This window comes from Monodelphis domestica, chromosome 4 (assembly GCF_027887165.1).
Source record: "Monodelphis domestica isolate mMonDom1 chromosome 4, mMonDom1.pri, whole genome shotgun sequence".
NCBI lineage: Eukaryota > Metazoa > Chordata > Mammalia > Didelphimorphia > Didelphidae > Monodelphis > Monodelphis domestica.
Genome location: NC_077230.1, coordinates 217405074 through 217422177, shown reverse-complemented (window position 1 = coordinate 217422177; position 17104 = coordinate 217405074). Strand labels below are relative to the sequence as shown.

The 17104-nt window shown below is 34.2% G+C and overlaps 1 protein-coding gene across 1 annotated transcript in view; it reads left to right on the top strand.

The window, feature by feature from the left end:
- DNAH7 (dynein axonemal heavy chain 7) overlaps window positions 1-17104 on the top strand; it is a 303845-nt gene that overhangs the window by 129511 nt on the left and 157230 nt on the right. The window contains exons 28-35 of the mRNA XM_007494538.3: window positions 1556-1654; window positions 4823-5071; window positions 6070-6219; window positions 8567-8749; window positions 9150-9326; window positions 9809-9940; window positions 10252-10476; window positions 12135-12332. Coding sequence (XP_007494600.1) covers window positions 1556-1654; window positions 4823-5071; window positions 6070-6219; window positions 8567-8749; window positions 9150-9326; window positions 9809-9940; window positions 10252-10476; window positions 12135-12332 — 1413 coding nt within the window. The remainder of the gene's footprint in view (window positions 1-1555; window positions 1655-4822; window positions 5072-6069; window positions 6220-8566; window positions 8750-9149; window positions 9327-9808; window positions 9941-10251; window positions 10477-12134; window positions 12333-17104) is intronic.

Genomic DNA, 17104 nt, shown 5'->3' with positions numbered 1-17104 from the left:
CAGAATTATAATTACCAAGTACTTTCTAAGCATAACATGCATTTGTTGGTATTTTCTAAAGTCTATAATTATGTCATAAATTATAGGAAAATAAGAAAAATTTGCATAGATATAATTGTATGAAATTGCAACAATAAAACAAGTTTTTTGCATAATCCTAATTTATTATCCTTTGCCAAGCAGAACTTTTGAGGCTTTGAGGCATTTTGAGTCTAATAGGCAGAACAAGGTTGGCCACTGAGAGATCTCAAGGCTATAGAAGAGAGGAGCCGAGGCTACTGGTTATTAAGCAGAAAAGAGACTTTCATAATGATGAATTTGACCAAGAATAGGCAGAAAGCTATAATGGGATGCCCTCCAGTAGGATATTAGCTACTGGGTAGTTCTAGAATTCTAGAAAATGTAGCCCAGGACAGTAAGGGATAACACCTAGAATATTATGTCTTAGAATTGAGATCTCGGCATTATGGCTTCCTCAAGGGAGGAATTTGAAACACTGGAATCTGAACTCATAAAAATCTAAAGACTCTAAGCTTTCTATCACCTCGTGCTTCTTCCTTCAAGCAGACACTTTAAAAATAAATGTTGTTTTAAATTAAATGGGGATAAAGTGGGTGATAAAGTGGGAGAGGAAAGGTGATTCTATATCTTTTTCAGCTCAGTTCAGCACACTGTTATGAACCTACTTCATTCAAGGCACTATGCCAGTACTGGAAACCTATTATTCGCCAGCTCAGATTTGGATTCTGTTTGTAAGGCACATTGAGTCATCCACAGTCATTTTTGGAGTACAAAGAATTGGATGGCAACACCAAAGCTATGCTATATATTCATCGGCCACCTGTTTAAGACTAGCACCTTTCTAAAATGATAACAGCCTTAGCCTAGATTTATATTTATATTCCAGAGAGTATGGAAAAGTATTGGCAAGATGAATGGGTGGAATTCTTTTATTTCTACTGATCTTTTAGTAAGTTGATAGCTTTTATACCTTCAATAATATAAAAAGTCTGGATTTAGGATTCTGGATTCAAATTCATACAAATTTATATTTTTAATTGCTGGGAAATAGGACTAACATACGATCAGATGAGAGGCAACAAGGTGTAGTGGATAGAATGTAGGCTTTCAAGAGACAAAGACTTGTTGTTTTAAATTAATTTCAAGTCCTGCCTTAAACACAGAGTAGTTATGTAACTGGACAAGTAACATACTTTCAGTGCCCTAGACAAGCCTTTCAAAGCTATAAGTTATGGCTAAGTTGGTGAATTGCCTCAGAGAGAGTTTTCACACAGGAAGTTCCTTTCACCAACAAAATCAGGAGTTTGGAATCAAAAAAGATAAAGATGTAAAATAAAAATATTATGTAAATCCCTTCTGTACTGAGTTATAGATGTTTTTGTAGGAAATATATAGGAATTGTGTCAGTTGATCCAAAAGTAAATAAGATATTACTTAAAGATTAAAATTTTTACATTTATGTTTCAATTTGTTCTTATTAAAAAGTGTTATAAAGTAATTTGATACATAAAAATAATAATGAATTCATTTTTAGCTGAAATATCCAAATGAAAATGAAGAAATTTTGCTGTTCAGATCCATCATAGATGTGAACCTGCCAAAATTTTTATCCCATGATCTACCACTTTTTGAGGTAAGAGCATTAATTTATACCATGTGTCAAAATTCTTAAAATATTATATTTTTCAGCACCTTGATGTGTCAAAATCTATTTTACAAAATGAACAAAAATGGTATTTGTTCTACAAAACCACGTAGACCAAAAAAGTATTCTCTCTTTTCTTTCTTGTATGCATGACCAACTATATTGAGTTAGATAGAAGTCAACAATTCTGGTCATTTATGAATTTAATAATTTGATTTTCTGGTCTTTGGTACAGAGTTTTGACAATGTTTATATTGAAGCTTAAAAAAATATTTAAGATATTCAGCAGTTTAATACTAAGGAAAACTATCCTAAAATGAAAGTTAACATTGTTTTTGTTTTCCTTAGATAAAAGTAATGGAATTTATAGGAATGTATAAAATAAAATTCAGTTTAAGAATCTTGATGTTTTTCACGAACAGATCTGGAAAACATGACTAAAGATGTCTGAATGATAAAAGTTTTTAAAATGTTACATTTTCTCATCTTCATATTTCAGTAGGAAGAATTAAGGATAGAGAGAAATTTATGCAAAATAGGTACTCCACATTTCCCAGCTATGTATATTTTAGGTTCTATATGTAGGCAGAGGTAGAGTTGGAACAAGGTATCTAGGCCTTTGCCCAAGAACTGACATCTGATGTTGGCTGGGAGATGTTTCCCTCTCAACATTCTATTGACTGTACCATCTAATTGCCTCCTAGCAAATCCTTTCCCAACAACCTCATCTATTCCTTTAAAGTTAGTGCTTTCCTGTTTAGATTCTGATAACAGTGGAAAGAGCACTAAGCCTGTAGTCAAGAATACCCGAGTTCAAACCAGCATCAAACACTTATTAGCTATGTGATCCTGGACAAGTCAATTAACCTGTTGGCCTCAGTTTCCCCATCTGTAAAATATGAATAATAATAGCAGCTACTTCACAGAACTTTTGTAAGGATAGAATGTGATAATATTCATAAAATGTTTAGCATAATGCCTGGCACAAAGTAGGAACCAAATAAATGCTTACTCCCTTGTGTTCCTCCCTGTAAAATTCTGTCATTCTTTCTGTTCCCCAGTAAGTTCTTCTCTCTTTGAACCTCTTGTCTTCCATATTCTTCACCCTCCTCAATCTCTTTGAGGTTTGTCTCTAGTCTACCTCATCCCATCCAATGCAGCTGAGGAAGTCTCCAGGTGTAATGACTTTTTGTGCCACTGGACCCAGGCGGGACTGTCTCTGTGCATTGACTTTTCCACTTAAATCTTCATGCACAAGTGTCTTTGTGCACAAAAATGCACAAAGACAATAGTCATCCTCGGTTACCGAGAGACTACTACTACTACTACTACTACTACTACCTCATCCCAGACCTTTGCCTCATTCTACTGCCTGATCTAGTCTCAGCTCTCTTTGTTGGGAGTTATCCAAAGAATATTTTTCAAGGGACTGAGGAAATATCTGAAGCTGGGAGAGCACTTCCATTGTGAGATGGACCAGACCAATAGATACTCCCTAAAACCCATATTTAAAAACCAGTAATAAGGGGACTTTTCTTGATTTATTATATAGCTGGCAGTGCAACCACTGAGTTTCTCAGTGAACTTAGGGCTCAACTACTTGTGTCTATTGCATATTCCAAATCCCAGGGACACTAAGTCATGAGACAGAACATTATGGTCCCTCCTATTTCCTCAATAATTCAGGGATATGATTTCATTGGTACAGTCCAGTGATGAAGATTGCAACCTTCTATATATTCTAGATTATCTTTGAGGTTTATTGTAGAGAGAAAAAAATCACCCTGCTATCAGTCTGATGATAAGCCTCTCTCAAAATCTAGCTAGGCTGGTTCTTGGGTAATAGGAATATTACATACATTCTGTCACTAATTGCATATAATTTTATTCACACATGTTTTATATACATTCTGTCACTACCATCACATACACTTTTAATCAGCCTTCTCAAAAAATACAAAGACTACTGGTTTCCCTATGGGTCATCCATCAGTCTGAGTAGCCTGATTGCAACAAGGGAGAAGACCAAGCAATTTGGAGAATCCAGAAAGAAAGGCTTTCTCCCACCCTTTTATACTCAGGAAGGATTCACTTTATATTCTTCAAGAGCTTAATTTTCCATTATAAAAAAGAAGAGTTTTCATTAGGGGAAAAGAAGGGAATAATGCTATTGCTACAATAATTATAAAATTACTAATGTAAGGAAAGGACTAGAGTAGAGGGACCCCCACATGTGTAGTTGGATATAACTGTGGCAAGTCTTGTTAGACTTGAAAGGAGGCAGAAAAAACATCTCTAGCCTCTTCTTCCCTTTACTTTTCCAATGAAGAATTTTATTCCTACTATAAGGGGAAACAGAAAATTGGGTCTAGAAGCCACTACTCTATTCTCCTCAAAGAGGGATCCTGGACTAGGAGTGTATCTTTCTTCTCACTTTCTTCATCTAATAAATGCAATCGAGTTCCACCTAACTTTTTATTGCTTTCTCATTTTGGAAGGAAGTTTGACCCTTACCCACCTGATACAAGTTCTATAATAAACACAGAAAATAGCAAAGAAATCCACTTATCCAAATCATAGCAAAAGAGAAGCTATACATGTGTAACTCATACATATATGTATATACATATGCACATATGATAATATATACTAGACAACATAGAATAAAGGAACACTCCTATTGGGAGCAAGATAACTCAGCTCAACCAAGAAAGGGGTCTTGAAACCTCCCAAGGGGAAGTTCCTCAAAGTGTCTAGTGTAGCAAGCTTGGAACAGGGACATGATGGAGATTACCTGCTCTTCTCATGTCTTTCTTCTTATAATCTTTTCCTTCAGTAACCTAAAGTAGGGTTGGAATCAGCTATCTTCAAGCTTAAGGAAGACTCTTGCTTGGAGACTGCTGAAGGGAGATTCCTTATTTGAAGAGTTTCCAAAGGAGTACACTTAGAATATTTTCACATATTCATTGGTGTTCATGTACACATTTAAATGTATGCAAATACATTTGTATAAAATGTAAATACTGTTCTGTTGTCAAAATACATTCATATTGCATTAATTTAAATTTATATTAGATATTAGGACTAGCAAAATTTTAGCATCTTTGTCTAGAACAAAATATAATAAATGTATACACTGAACTGTTCCTTTGACAGGGAATTACTTCAGATTTGTTTCCTGGAGTAAAGTTGCCTAAACCAGATTACAATGATTTACTGGCAGCTATTAAAGATAATTGTGATGCAATGAATTTACAAATGACTAAATTCTTTTCTGAGAAGATCCTACAAGTATTTGAAATGATGATTGTACGCCATGGTTTTATGATTGTTGGAGAGCCCTTTGGAGGAAAAACAAGTTCATATCGAGTTTTAGCTGGTGCCTTGAATGACATTTGTGAAAAGGTAAGCACTTTATAAACTAAATAGAGCTCACCAAAGGATTTTTGATATAGGCTTATATGAAGCAGGTGTTTTGTAATATAAACATTGTATTAAGAAAACAAAGATGACAATTGCAGTCCCTCAATCAGTATTTCATTTCTTCAGGATATATTAATTTAGCCTCTGCTATATGTATTAGACACACTAACTTCTAAGAATTCATAATGTAGTTTAGAGATATGACACACAAATAAATCCAAGGCTGATTCTAGATGCACATACAAGGATCAAATGAATAGTTATTATTGCCTGGTCATTTAGTAGAATCTAACTCTTATTGACCCCTTGGAATTTCAAAGATATAGGAGTGGTTTGCCATTTCCTTCTCATGTTCATGTTACAGATGAGGAAACTGAGACAAACAGTATTTTATCTTATTTTCTTTGACTGGTAGTTTTAACCAAGCTAGAATGGGGAAAACCCACTCTTTTCTGGTTATTTAAGCCACTGAGCATGCAGATTTTTATTTCAGAGCATATGGCTGAGTGCATTTTTGGAGGACAGCTCATTGTAGGACTCAGCATCTTAAGTAATGCTGTCTCTCTCAATGCTATCTGGCCATATGGTCCTTCGTTCCTAATGTTGGACATTTTTGTCCTGCTCCATAACTGAGCCAGCTGCCACTTACCCAAGGGATATGTCTACTTATGGCAGAATCCCTTCACAGGTCTTAGTTAATCTTGGGGGACTGGAGCAAGTTAAGGCTTAGCCTGTTAAGCCACCAGAAGTTTGGTGTCTTAGAATGAATCCTGGCTCATAAGCAAGTCACTCCTTAGACTCCCTTCTGAGATCTGATATTCCCATAGAAGAAATAGTACAAGCCATAAATGTCAATTCTTATACGTTCCCTCTATACCATCATCTCCCATTCAATGGACTACTTTCTATGCTTTGAGGAAAATACAGTAGAGAGGGGGACCCAGATAATTTATATGACATAAACCTTTTTTTACATCAAGGGATTGATGGAAGAAAACAAGGTTCAAATTACTGTTATAAATCCCAAGTCAATAACTATGGGTCAGCTATATGGACAATTTGACTTGGTATCTCATGAATGGTCAGATGGCATCCTAGCAGTTAGCTTTAGAACATTTGCTTCTTCACAGGTAAGTATTCTATGTTTTACCTTCAAATTATAACTAAGGACATGATGTTTTTAATATTTCTTGTATGATTATTTTACCATTTTTTAAAATTTACATGTATAATTTGTGTTATTTATTTACAACAGATTGACAGTCACAGGGCCTGGCTTTTCTTAGCACAGGTCATGGGAATGGGCATTGTGAGTACTTTTAAGGTTGTCAGGGGACCTGACATTGGACACTTAGTGGGAAAGTGTAGAGAGGGAGAAGAAAAGAAAATGCCTGAGTGCCTGAGAAGAGAGAGGCACAGAGAATCTAGTAACTCAGATCCTCTTCTTCCCTGGCAAAAGACACAAAGGCCAAAAGTGCTATCCAAGTAGCAGATCCCAATTAGCTACTATAATAGCATTCCTTTTTTTTTTTACTCTTCTCTTCTGTTTGCTACCACTTCTGTCTTTAGTTTTCTTTAGGTACTAATAATAATAAGTTCAGGTTTCATTCACAAATCATTGAAAAGTTCTGTGAAGGAAAAATTATAGATTTGTCCATTTCCAACTTTGGGTATGGGAATTGGGGAGAAGAGTAGTATATGCCCACTGTTAACTGTGGGTCAATGCCATTTACAATAGACAAAGTTTTGAAAAAAAAAACTACTGGTAGGACAAATGGTTTTTCTCAAGGTCATACCCCCAAATTCCATATCCCTTCACAATATGTTTCTCTTCACCCATAGGAGCATACATCAATGCAATCACCTTTCAGGAGCAAAGCAAAGCATCCCTCTTGGTCATTTCCCCTATCTCCTCACCAACTCTCTGACAGGCTCTTCTTTTCCTGGGAGACCAGAAGGTCTCTAATATTCTATTAATCTAGGACCCTTAAGAGACTAAGATTGAAGGTCAGATTTCCTTATGTGTTAGTTCTGGGTTTCAGGTGGCAAGTAAAAAATGGATACTCTGAGACAAGTGGCCAGGAGAGTATCTGTGAAAGAGCTTCTATCAGGGAAAACATAGATTTTAAGATTTTTTAAACAACCAAAACTCTAAATGGAACAAAATTTAAAGGGGTCATGGAACTCATCAAGTGCTTGAATGCTCCTATGGGTCAACTATAGGGACTTTTTGTGTCTTTCCCAGATGTTAGTGCCTTTTCCTCTGAAATTACCTTCCCATTTATTCTACCTATAGCTTGTCTATATCTAGTTTTTACACATGGTCTACTTCATTAAATTGAGAGCTTCTTGAGGACAAGGGCAGTGGGATTTTTTTTAATTTTGCTTTTCTTTGTATCCCCAGTGCTTAGGATAATGCCAAGAACATGGTAAACAATTAATAAATGCTGATTAACTGACTGGCTTTAAGCTGGGGATATCAGAGAAAACTTTAAGGAGGAGGTGATTCCTGAAACTGGGCCTTAAATGAGGAAGATTTTGGCAGGTTTGGAGGTCTGGAGAAAATAAATAAATTTGGATAAAAATGGATAAAATTACCAGGAATTGGGAATGGCCTAAATGAATGTTTTGGAAGTGGGAGAGAGTATAGGACAAGAACTGGAAACAGTTAAGAGTCCCATCTGACTGGGATGTGTAGCATAGAGTGTGAAGGTAAATGTTATGAAGGCCAAAATAGAGAGTAATGGAATGATTTTGCATCAGTGCTGATTCATCACTTTTATCTATAACTAAAAATCCATACTGGTTGATGAGATGATTCATAAAAGGTAAGCATGACTAGGATCAATTGGCAAAATTCCTGCTATTCCTGCATCTCTTGATTCCTAGAATCTTCCTGATCATTCCACTCTTCATGTATCTTAAAATTTTTTTAACAAACTAATGATGATGTCTTGGATAATATTTTGCTTTCTAAGGTCATTCTGGTAAAGGTGGTAAAGAAGAGTTCACTTATATTGTGTATTTGTCTACATATGCACATACTTAGAGGGGAAGTAAGAAAAATGGTTTTAATATAGAACTATTGCTACATGGCCTCACAAACCATACAAAATGAGAATTCCATTACTGTTCAGCTTTAGTACCAGATTTATTTTTCTAATTCTAAAGCACTATCAAGAATTCTACAGATATAAAAGAAAGTGAATATTGACAATGACTAAATTTTAGCAACTTTAATTTGGGAAAAGATACTATACATCTTGACAGATTAACACTACAGATAGATTTCTACTATAAATATAATTATTTCAGTTGTAAATTGGGTTAGAGGATCATTTTTCTTTGACATTAATTTCCAAGAATACTTTTGCTTTTGTTTTTTCTAGATCAGTTTCATAACTTTTCTTAATTATTGGTCTAATATTTAAAATGTTATCCTTTTTCCCTTCCTCATCCCCTAAATTTGTAATATAGTCTCCAGATAGAAAATGGTTGATTTTTGATGGACCTGTAGATGCAGTTTGGATTGAGAATATGAACACTGTTTTGGATGATAATAAAAAGCTATGTCTAATGAGTGGAGAGATCATCCAAATGTCAGCATCAATGAGCCTAATTTTTGAACCAATGGATTTAGAAGTGGCTTCACCTGCTACAGTAAGTTGTCCCATTTGTTTTATTTATATTTACAGAGTATGAAATTTCCAATATAATGTGATAACTTGGCACAATGTCTTTTAAATAAAATATATTAGAGAAGTCATCAAATAATTTCTGCTAAGGAAATTTTTTCTTGATAGACTATATTAAAATGAACACAAATATTTTACCTAATATGCCGTGTGATTCAATGGCAAATTTGAGGTTCACAAATGATTTCCCTCTCATCTATTTTTAATCACATTAGAAATTAAGAGAAATTATCTTTAGAATACTTATCTAAAATGTTTCATGAGGTTGTCGACAATAATATGTAATATGTAATTTGCACATGAGCTTATTCCTTTCATAAATACCATCTTGAAAACAAACAGTTCTTTTCTTTCTTCCCCATCAGGTTTCAAGATGTGGTATGATTTATATGGAGCCTCACATGTTAGGCTGGAGACCATTGATGTTATCTTGGCTAAATATTTTACCTCCTGGTATCACTGCTATTCATAAAGAATTTATAGCAACCTTATTTGACAGAATGGTTCCAGTTAGTATTGAATTTGTTAGAAAACACACAAAGGTAAGAAAAGTAGGCATTTTAAAGAATTTTTTAAAAGGCAAAATTGAAATTAACCAAAAAAAATATTTTCCTCATTTATCAGTTTCTCTCTATATCCTGGGCACACTAATTTTGTCCATGCAAAAGCTTGCAATTTATTGTAATCAAAATTATCCATTTTATCTTTTGTAATTGCCTCAGTTCTTTATTTAGTTAAGAATATATCCCCTACTTATTGTTGTGAAATATATGACTTCCAAATGAATGATGCTGTAAATATATCTTTAGGTGATCTAAAATGTTAAATGTAATTGCTTTCCTTGAAGATTTTTAGTGTCTAGAAGTTGGGGTGGGGTTGGTTTATTTGATTGCAGAATAAATCTAAAATAAATGATGTATTGGACTTCCACTTAAATTGGAAATAGTGTATGTTTGATACCAAATTTAAATGGTTCTGTTAGTAAAAAATGGTTCTGTTAGTAGAAAATCTTTCTGATTTTCAGGAATTGTCTCCTACATCTGATACAAATTTAGTTCGTTCTTTAATGAATCTAATGGACTGCCTGCTGGATGATTTTCACGATGAAACAAAATATAAGACCAAAGGTGAAGGTGAAATTTATGCTACGCTTGAGGTAAGGGAAATTATTTAAACAACTCTTCACTCAAAAATTGAAATCCTATTTTTTCTTAATTTATCAACAATAATCCTCTTTCTTCTGAATGTTAAAATTGAGTGGTAGAGTAGCTTTTGAAGTTGAATGAGCATGTAGAGCATAAGAGGTAAAAACCAAAAGCTATAGTATGCCAGAATGCTGCTATTATTAGAACAATTTATACTTTTCCTTTATTTTTTTTCTTGAATGATAAATACACTTAAATCTTTGTTTATAGTCTTCAAGAAATGTTTCAAGAATTTCTCTAAATTTATTTTTCACCAATATAGGGTACTTTTCTGTTTTCATTGACCTGGTCTCTTGGAGCTACTTGTAAAGAAGATGACCGGTTGAGATTTGATGCAATTATTAAAGAATTAATGGATGGACCAATTTCAGATGAGACCAGAAGTAAATACAAACTCCTGAGTGGTACTGAAAAGATCAATGCAAAAACTTTATCTGTCCCATTTCCCAAAGAAGGAACAATTTATGAATATCAGTTCATCAGTGAGGTGAGATTTCTGAAAGAAAATTTACATGTTTTTCTGAAAAATTATATTGTATAATAATGACTGTATTAACCAACATGTGTCAAGCTTTACATATTGAAATATTTAATTCTGTCAGATGTTGTATAATCTTGTGCAATTTTTAAAATTAAAAAATTCAGTGTATGAATTACAAAAATGACATTTGACCTCTTAAAATAAAATAAAAGCTTTGGTGCCTTAGTTGCTTTGGGGGCAAAAAGCTCTGTTAGCTTTTTCTTTAAATAACCACCATTTGCATCTGGTTTAACTTACAAAACACTTTCACATGCATTATTTCATTTGATTTTTATAGCTTTATGAGGTTTTCAGTACAACTATTATGTTCCCATTTCTCAGATAAGTAGAGATTAAATGTTTTACTGAAAGTCATAGAGATAGTATATGCTGGAGATGGGCTTCATTTTCCTTTTTTCTGACTTAAAAGTTAATATTTTTTCGCCATACCATAGAGTCTGTCTGTCTGTCTATCTATCTATCTATCTATCTATCTATCTATCTATCTATCTATCTATCTATCTATCTATCTGCATATGTAGATATATATTGGGGAGAATGGGAATCGTCTTTCTTATAAAAGTATAAGCTGTTTATAACTTAATAGACAGACTTGGGATTTGAACCCTGGACCTCCTGACCCAATGGTCTAGCACTCTATTATGCCATGCCATTTCTTACAGATCTCCTGGTTACATAATGACAAAAAGTATGTTGAGAAAGATGAGGGGGTACCTGAATTTGCTATTATTTTTCACATCTGCTCTTAAAAACATCTCACTAAAATAAGTGTTTCACACTGATGTAATATCTAATTTAATGATTTTATGACATTGGGTTATATATGTTTTAAGTTTATTTATCCAGCAGGTCTTTGCCTACTCCTTTATACCTTTAGGAGTTAAATAAGCAACCAGGACCAGAATCTCACTAAATCTAACTTTGGAATCTCACTTCTGGTTTGAATTTCCCATTTTTGAATTTCTTTGTGCTACAGTTTATAAGCATTTTTTTTTTTGCTAAAGAATAGTCAGGTTAAAAACTTTTATTTTCTATAATTATTAGATTTATAAATTTAATTTTATATGGTAAACTTTAAGTTTTTAAGCTCATTCATTTGACTTCAATGAAATGGTCATGATAAAACCTTGTATTAGTCTCTCACTCATATAATCTGAGCAGGTATTAAAGCTAATTTACCCCCCAAACCAATATAATTTGTAATACTATATTTTTTCTAAGAGTTTATGGGTAAAAATTGTATAATTGGCTTATAATTATCTAAAGAAGTACTATGCTATTACTTAACCAGTCAGTAAACCCAATTTTCTCGATACTATTGATTATTGAAATCATCAGTTATTGGGATGAGATTAGCAATTTCCTGATATTTTAAATAGTTTTTAGCTTTTTTCTTTTGCTTTATGTAAAAATGTTGCCTTGTTTTCTTGAATTTTTAAAATTTAAGTCTAAAAACTATTTCTTTTTAGAGAATCAAGCAAATGTGTAAATATCTCCTATTATAGTATGCATGGCTTTTTTTCCAAAACCTGAACAGAGCCTCTCTTTAAAAAAAAAAAAAAAACTTTTCTAATGTGCAGTATTTGACTATTTATGGAGAACAGGGCACAGGACGATGGGAAGCATGGGTAGAAAGACTGGCATTAGCCCCTCCTATTCCTCGAGATGTGATGTTTAATGAAATCATTGTGCCAACTCTGGATACAATTAGATATTCTACGCTAATGAGTTTGCTGACTACACATCAGAAACCGTCAATATTTGTGGGACCAACAGGAACTGGGAAGAGTGTGTATATCATTGTGAGTATTATAGAAGCTTTCATTTAAAAATGAATGTGATCTTTAAAATAGTAACAAAAGCTACCCAAAGGAACTAGATAAGCATGTATATGTAACAATGAACATGAGGGAGCATATATAAGTATTTGAGTGGATTGAGATCCAGGTCCGAAGATGAGAGGTCCTGACTTCAAATCTGGCCTTCCTAGCTGTGTGACCCTGAGAAAGTCATTTAACCTCCAATTTTCTAGCCCTTACCACTCTTCTGCCTTGGAACTAATCCACAGCATTGATTCTAAAATGGAAAGTAAGGGTTTAAAAAAATAAATTTGAAATGTTTTTCTGCTTTTACCAAGGAGAATATTGGGTAAGTAGTTATTAATTTTGGTAACTGTTTAAAAAAATGATGTTCTTGTGAGAGTCATTTTCTCTCACTAATCAATAGCTTCAATTACATAGGAAAATATCTCCCTTGAACTGTTTTTAAAATTAAGTAATATTCTATTAGTCAATTTTATTATTTTTAAGCTGTGACTATAATGTAATGCAACTGAATTTCATGAGCTATTTGTAGACTTAATAATAATAGCTAACATTTACATAGCATCTGCTTTATGTACTAGGCAATATTCTAAACACTTTGTAAATATATCATTTAATCTTCACAACTTTGGAAAGTAGATACTATTATTATTCCCATTTACAGATGAGGAAACTGAGACAAACCGCCATTAACTAATTAGCCTAGGATTATATAGTTAACAAGTTGTCTGAGACCATATCTGAATACAGGTCTTCCTGATTCCAGGTCCAGTGCTCTATCCACTGCTTCATCTGATCGCCTCGTATTAGTGGAATTACTTTATTATTTCATTCCTCCTTTGAACTATCCTATTTTCATGACATTTCCATCATTCTCACTTTCATCCAGTTTCAGATCTTTCATCTATTAAATATGCCCCAGAAATTCTTTCATTTCTGTCCTGTCTTTTCCCTCTCCACTACCACTACTATAGTTCAATTTTGTTGGTCTAGCAGTAATTTCTAGAGTGGTCATCCTGCCTGCAGTTTCTCCTCTATCTTAAATATATTTGGTCACTACTATCTTAACCTTGCTGCCAACTTATCTACTTAAAGTTTTTTTTCCCCTGATCTGGTCATTCTCTTTTTGAAAAAATATCCCTTGACTATCCATTACTTATTAAATTGAGTGGAAATTTCTTTACTGGCATTGAAAACTCCCTGGAATCTTTTTCTACCATCCACTTTACCTACCATTTATTTCTATTTCCTACAACTACCCTTCATGGCAGACAGCATGGCCTAGTTTCTAACTGCATGGTACAATGGAAGTCATAGCACTTTAGTTCAAATTCTTTTTTTTTGCTACTTACCACTTTGTTGACCTTGATCAAGTTATTTATCCCTTTGGGGTAAAATGAGGAGGTCAGACTAGATGACCTTTACATGGTCTGCCTATGACCCAAAACATGCTCCCATGTTTTCTCACCTCTAGTCACTGGCATATTTTATGTACTCTTTCACCCCTGATTTAGATCTATTGTCTCCACCCTTCAAATGCCCCTCTTTCAAAAATTCTTTCCTAGTATATTTACTACTAGATATGAACTCTCCTAAAGTCCTACAATAGGAGTTCTTAACCTGGAGTACACAGAGCCCCAAGGGGCATATGGATAGACTTCAAAGGGCTTGTTCACTCAAATGGGGAAAATGACATCTTATTTCAATCTAGTTGGTTTCATTTGTAATCTTGTATATTTTATTTTTTCATGCATTTAAAAATATTATTTTCAAAGGTTACATGGATTTCATCAGACAACAAAGACATTTGTGACACACAAAAAAGGGTTGAGAACCTCTGTCCTAAATCATTTCATAGGAGTTATTATCAGATTCTCCTTTTATATGATGTAGTTCTTTGGGTACCTGTCATATCCCCACAGTATAGCTTATACCTTTTAAGAGCAGTGATCGTATCTTACTCTTCTTTGTGTCTCTCACAGCAGCAGTGCACAAAATAGATGTTCAGTGAATATTTGTTGGATTGAATTATATGTAGTGGAGACTGAGTAGGAGCCAAGATAGGGAACGTTTTACTCCCTGCTGTCATCAGCAAAGCTGTTTCCATGTATTATTTCCATATATTGTTCAAACTCATCCCTTCTGGCTAGCAAACTCCCACACTATTTATCCTCCCAATCCCAGTAATACTGAATCTGCAGCTGCCTCATCTCCCTTCTCCCAATTCATTCTTCTTGTTCTCTCATCCTCATCAGCCTCAACTCTACTGTTTCAGTCACCTATTTCAGCTTTAACATAGAGTGGTGGCAGAATCAAAGGAAAAAAGGGCCATATGAAGCTAAAGTCAGACTATGGAGAGCCTGGATATGGCAGTAAGAGAGAATAAAAAGTTGAGGTGATATGTAGGTTGTAAGCCTGGAAAACCAGAAGGATGCTATTTCCTTTACAGTATTAAAAAAGTTAGGAAAGAGTGAAGGGTTTGGGGAGAAAGATAATAATAAGTTCATTTCTGGACATGTTGAGTTTATGATGACTATGAGATATCTGGTTTAAAATGTCCAATAAACAATTAGGGGTGCAAGACTGGAGGTCAGAAGAAAGGTGAAAGCTGGATAAATAAACCTGAGAATAGAGATAACTGTCTGTAACCATGGGTGGTGATGAGATCACTGGTGAAATAGTAGAGAGGAAGAAGAGAACAGGGCCCAGGGCAGAGCCCAGTGGGCATCCCTTTGACTGGTAGGCACAGCCTGGATGAAGATCCAGCAGAGACTGAGAAGGCAGGAGGTCAGATAGGTAGGTAGAAAACCAAGAGAAAGAGATTATCAAGAAGAAGAGGGTGATCATCATTGTCAACAGCTGTAAAGAGGTCAAGAAGGATGAGGACTGAAGAAAGGTCATTAGATTTTGCAATTAAGAGATCATTGATAAATTTGGACAACAGTTGCTTTTTAACGATGAAGTTGAAAGCCAGGCTCTAGCAAGTTAAAAACAGAACAAGAGGAAAGGAAGTGGCAGTACATATTATAGACAACCTTCACAAGGAGTTGAGCCACAAAAGGCAAGATAGCTGGTGATAGAGGATGGATCAAGGGAAGGTTTTTGAGGATGGAAGTTTCAGGACAGCATCATGTGCTAATTGTAAGCCATTTAAGTAGAATAATACTGACCACAAAATAAAAATCATTAAACAAAGTAGTGTTATTTTAGGAGAATATGAAAATCTCCTTTTCCTAGGTGGTTCAAATGAAGTATTAATATAATTATTAAATGCTAATAATTTGATTAAACTACATTAAAAATTAGAATAAGTTTACAGAAAGGATAAGAGTGAGGGTAGGCAACTAGGTGGTACAGTGGATAGAGTGCTGGGCCTGGAGTCAAGAAGACTCATCTTCCTGAGGTCAAATCTGGCCTCAGACTCTTACTGGCTATGTGACCATGGAAAAGTCACTTAACCCTGTTTGCCTCAGTTCCTTATCTGTAAAATGAGCTGTAGAAGGAAATGCCAAACAACTCGAGTATCTTTGTCAAGAAAACCCCAAATGGGATCACAAAGAGTCAGACATGACTGGACCAAAACAACAAAGGTGAGGATATGTGTTGATGGCTTAAACTTGGAGTGACTTATAAGATTTTAGTTGTATTAAATCTGTTTGTAGCTAATGAGCCCATAAAGTCTTGTAATTTGCACCTGTAACCCCATTTCCAAAGCTTGATGTCCTCTTTTTTGAAGGATGTGCTGAACTCTCCTGTCAGATTCAGGGCAGAGCAGGAAAGAGCAGGAGAAAGAGTCTTAATCTCTGCCCTCTCTTCAAGTTTTGGGTCTCTTTGAGTTTTTAGACATTATTTTAGTCGTCAGTCCTTTTTTTGGTAGTTTTCTTTGAGCTGCTTCAGGTTCTTCAGGTGTTTCTGCCTTCCAACCTCAAGAGAGAACATAGATGATACTACCCCTTCTTGAGGTTGCTGAAGGAAAAGATTCTGGCATGTGGTATTTTTAGATGGCTATAATCTTTATACATTTTAAAATGCATTTTAACTTTTTAAGTTAATTTTTAAAAATTCTAAACTTAAAACATCAAATATAATATCCATTTGCATATATATAAAATCTTATAATATGAATTAATAGTATCCTTGTTCACATAAAATAAGGTAAGAACTGAGTGATGATAATTCAAGCCCATTCTTTACCTTTCTCTCAGTTCATTCAACTAATATTATCTAGAAACTTCAGCTAAAAAATATTTAGCATTTATTTGAATTTTTAAAAATCTCAAAACTTTTTATTTAAGTTTGTATGGGTAGGCCTTCGCTTTGTCATATGTTTTAGTCAAAGATACTCTGCTTTTAGAAATCATTCTTCTTGGAATAATATTAAGCCAAATATAGTTCATTGCCAATTTCAAAAGCATATTGCTGCCACAAATTATTAAACCATTTTTTATCATGAAAGAGCATTACTGAACTGATCCACACTGAAGAAACTGGTTCCAAAGCCACAACTGTTAAAGCAGTCTAGAAATAAATGGTCCTCTTTTATTAGAAAAAGATAGATTAGATAGATAGATAGATAGATAGATAGATAGATAGATAGATAGATAGATAAAGGATTTATTAAGTGCTTACTCTTTTCCAAGAACTGTGTGTTTGCTAAACCCTGGAATTACAAATTAAAAGCAAAAAGAAAGAACCTGCCCTGAAGGTGCTTGCATTCTGATAGAAGATACCACACAAAAGGGAACAAAAAG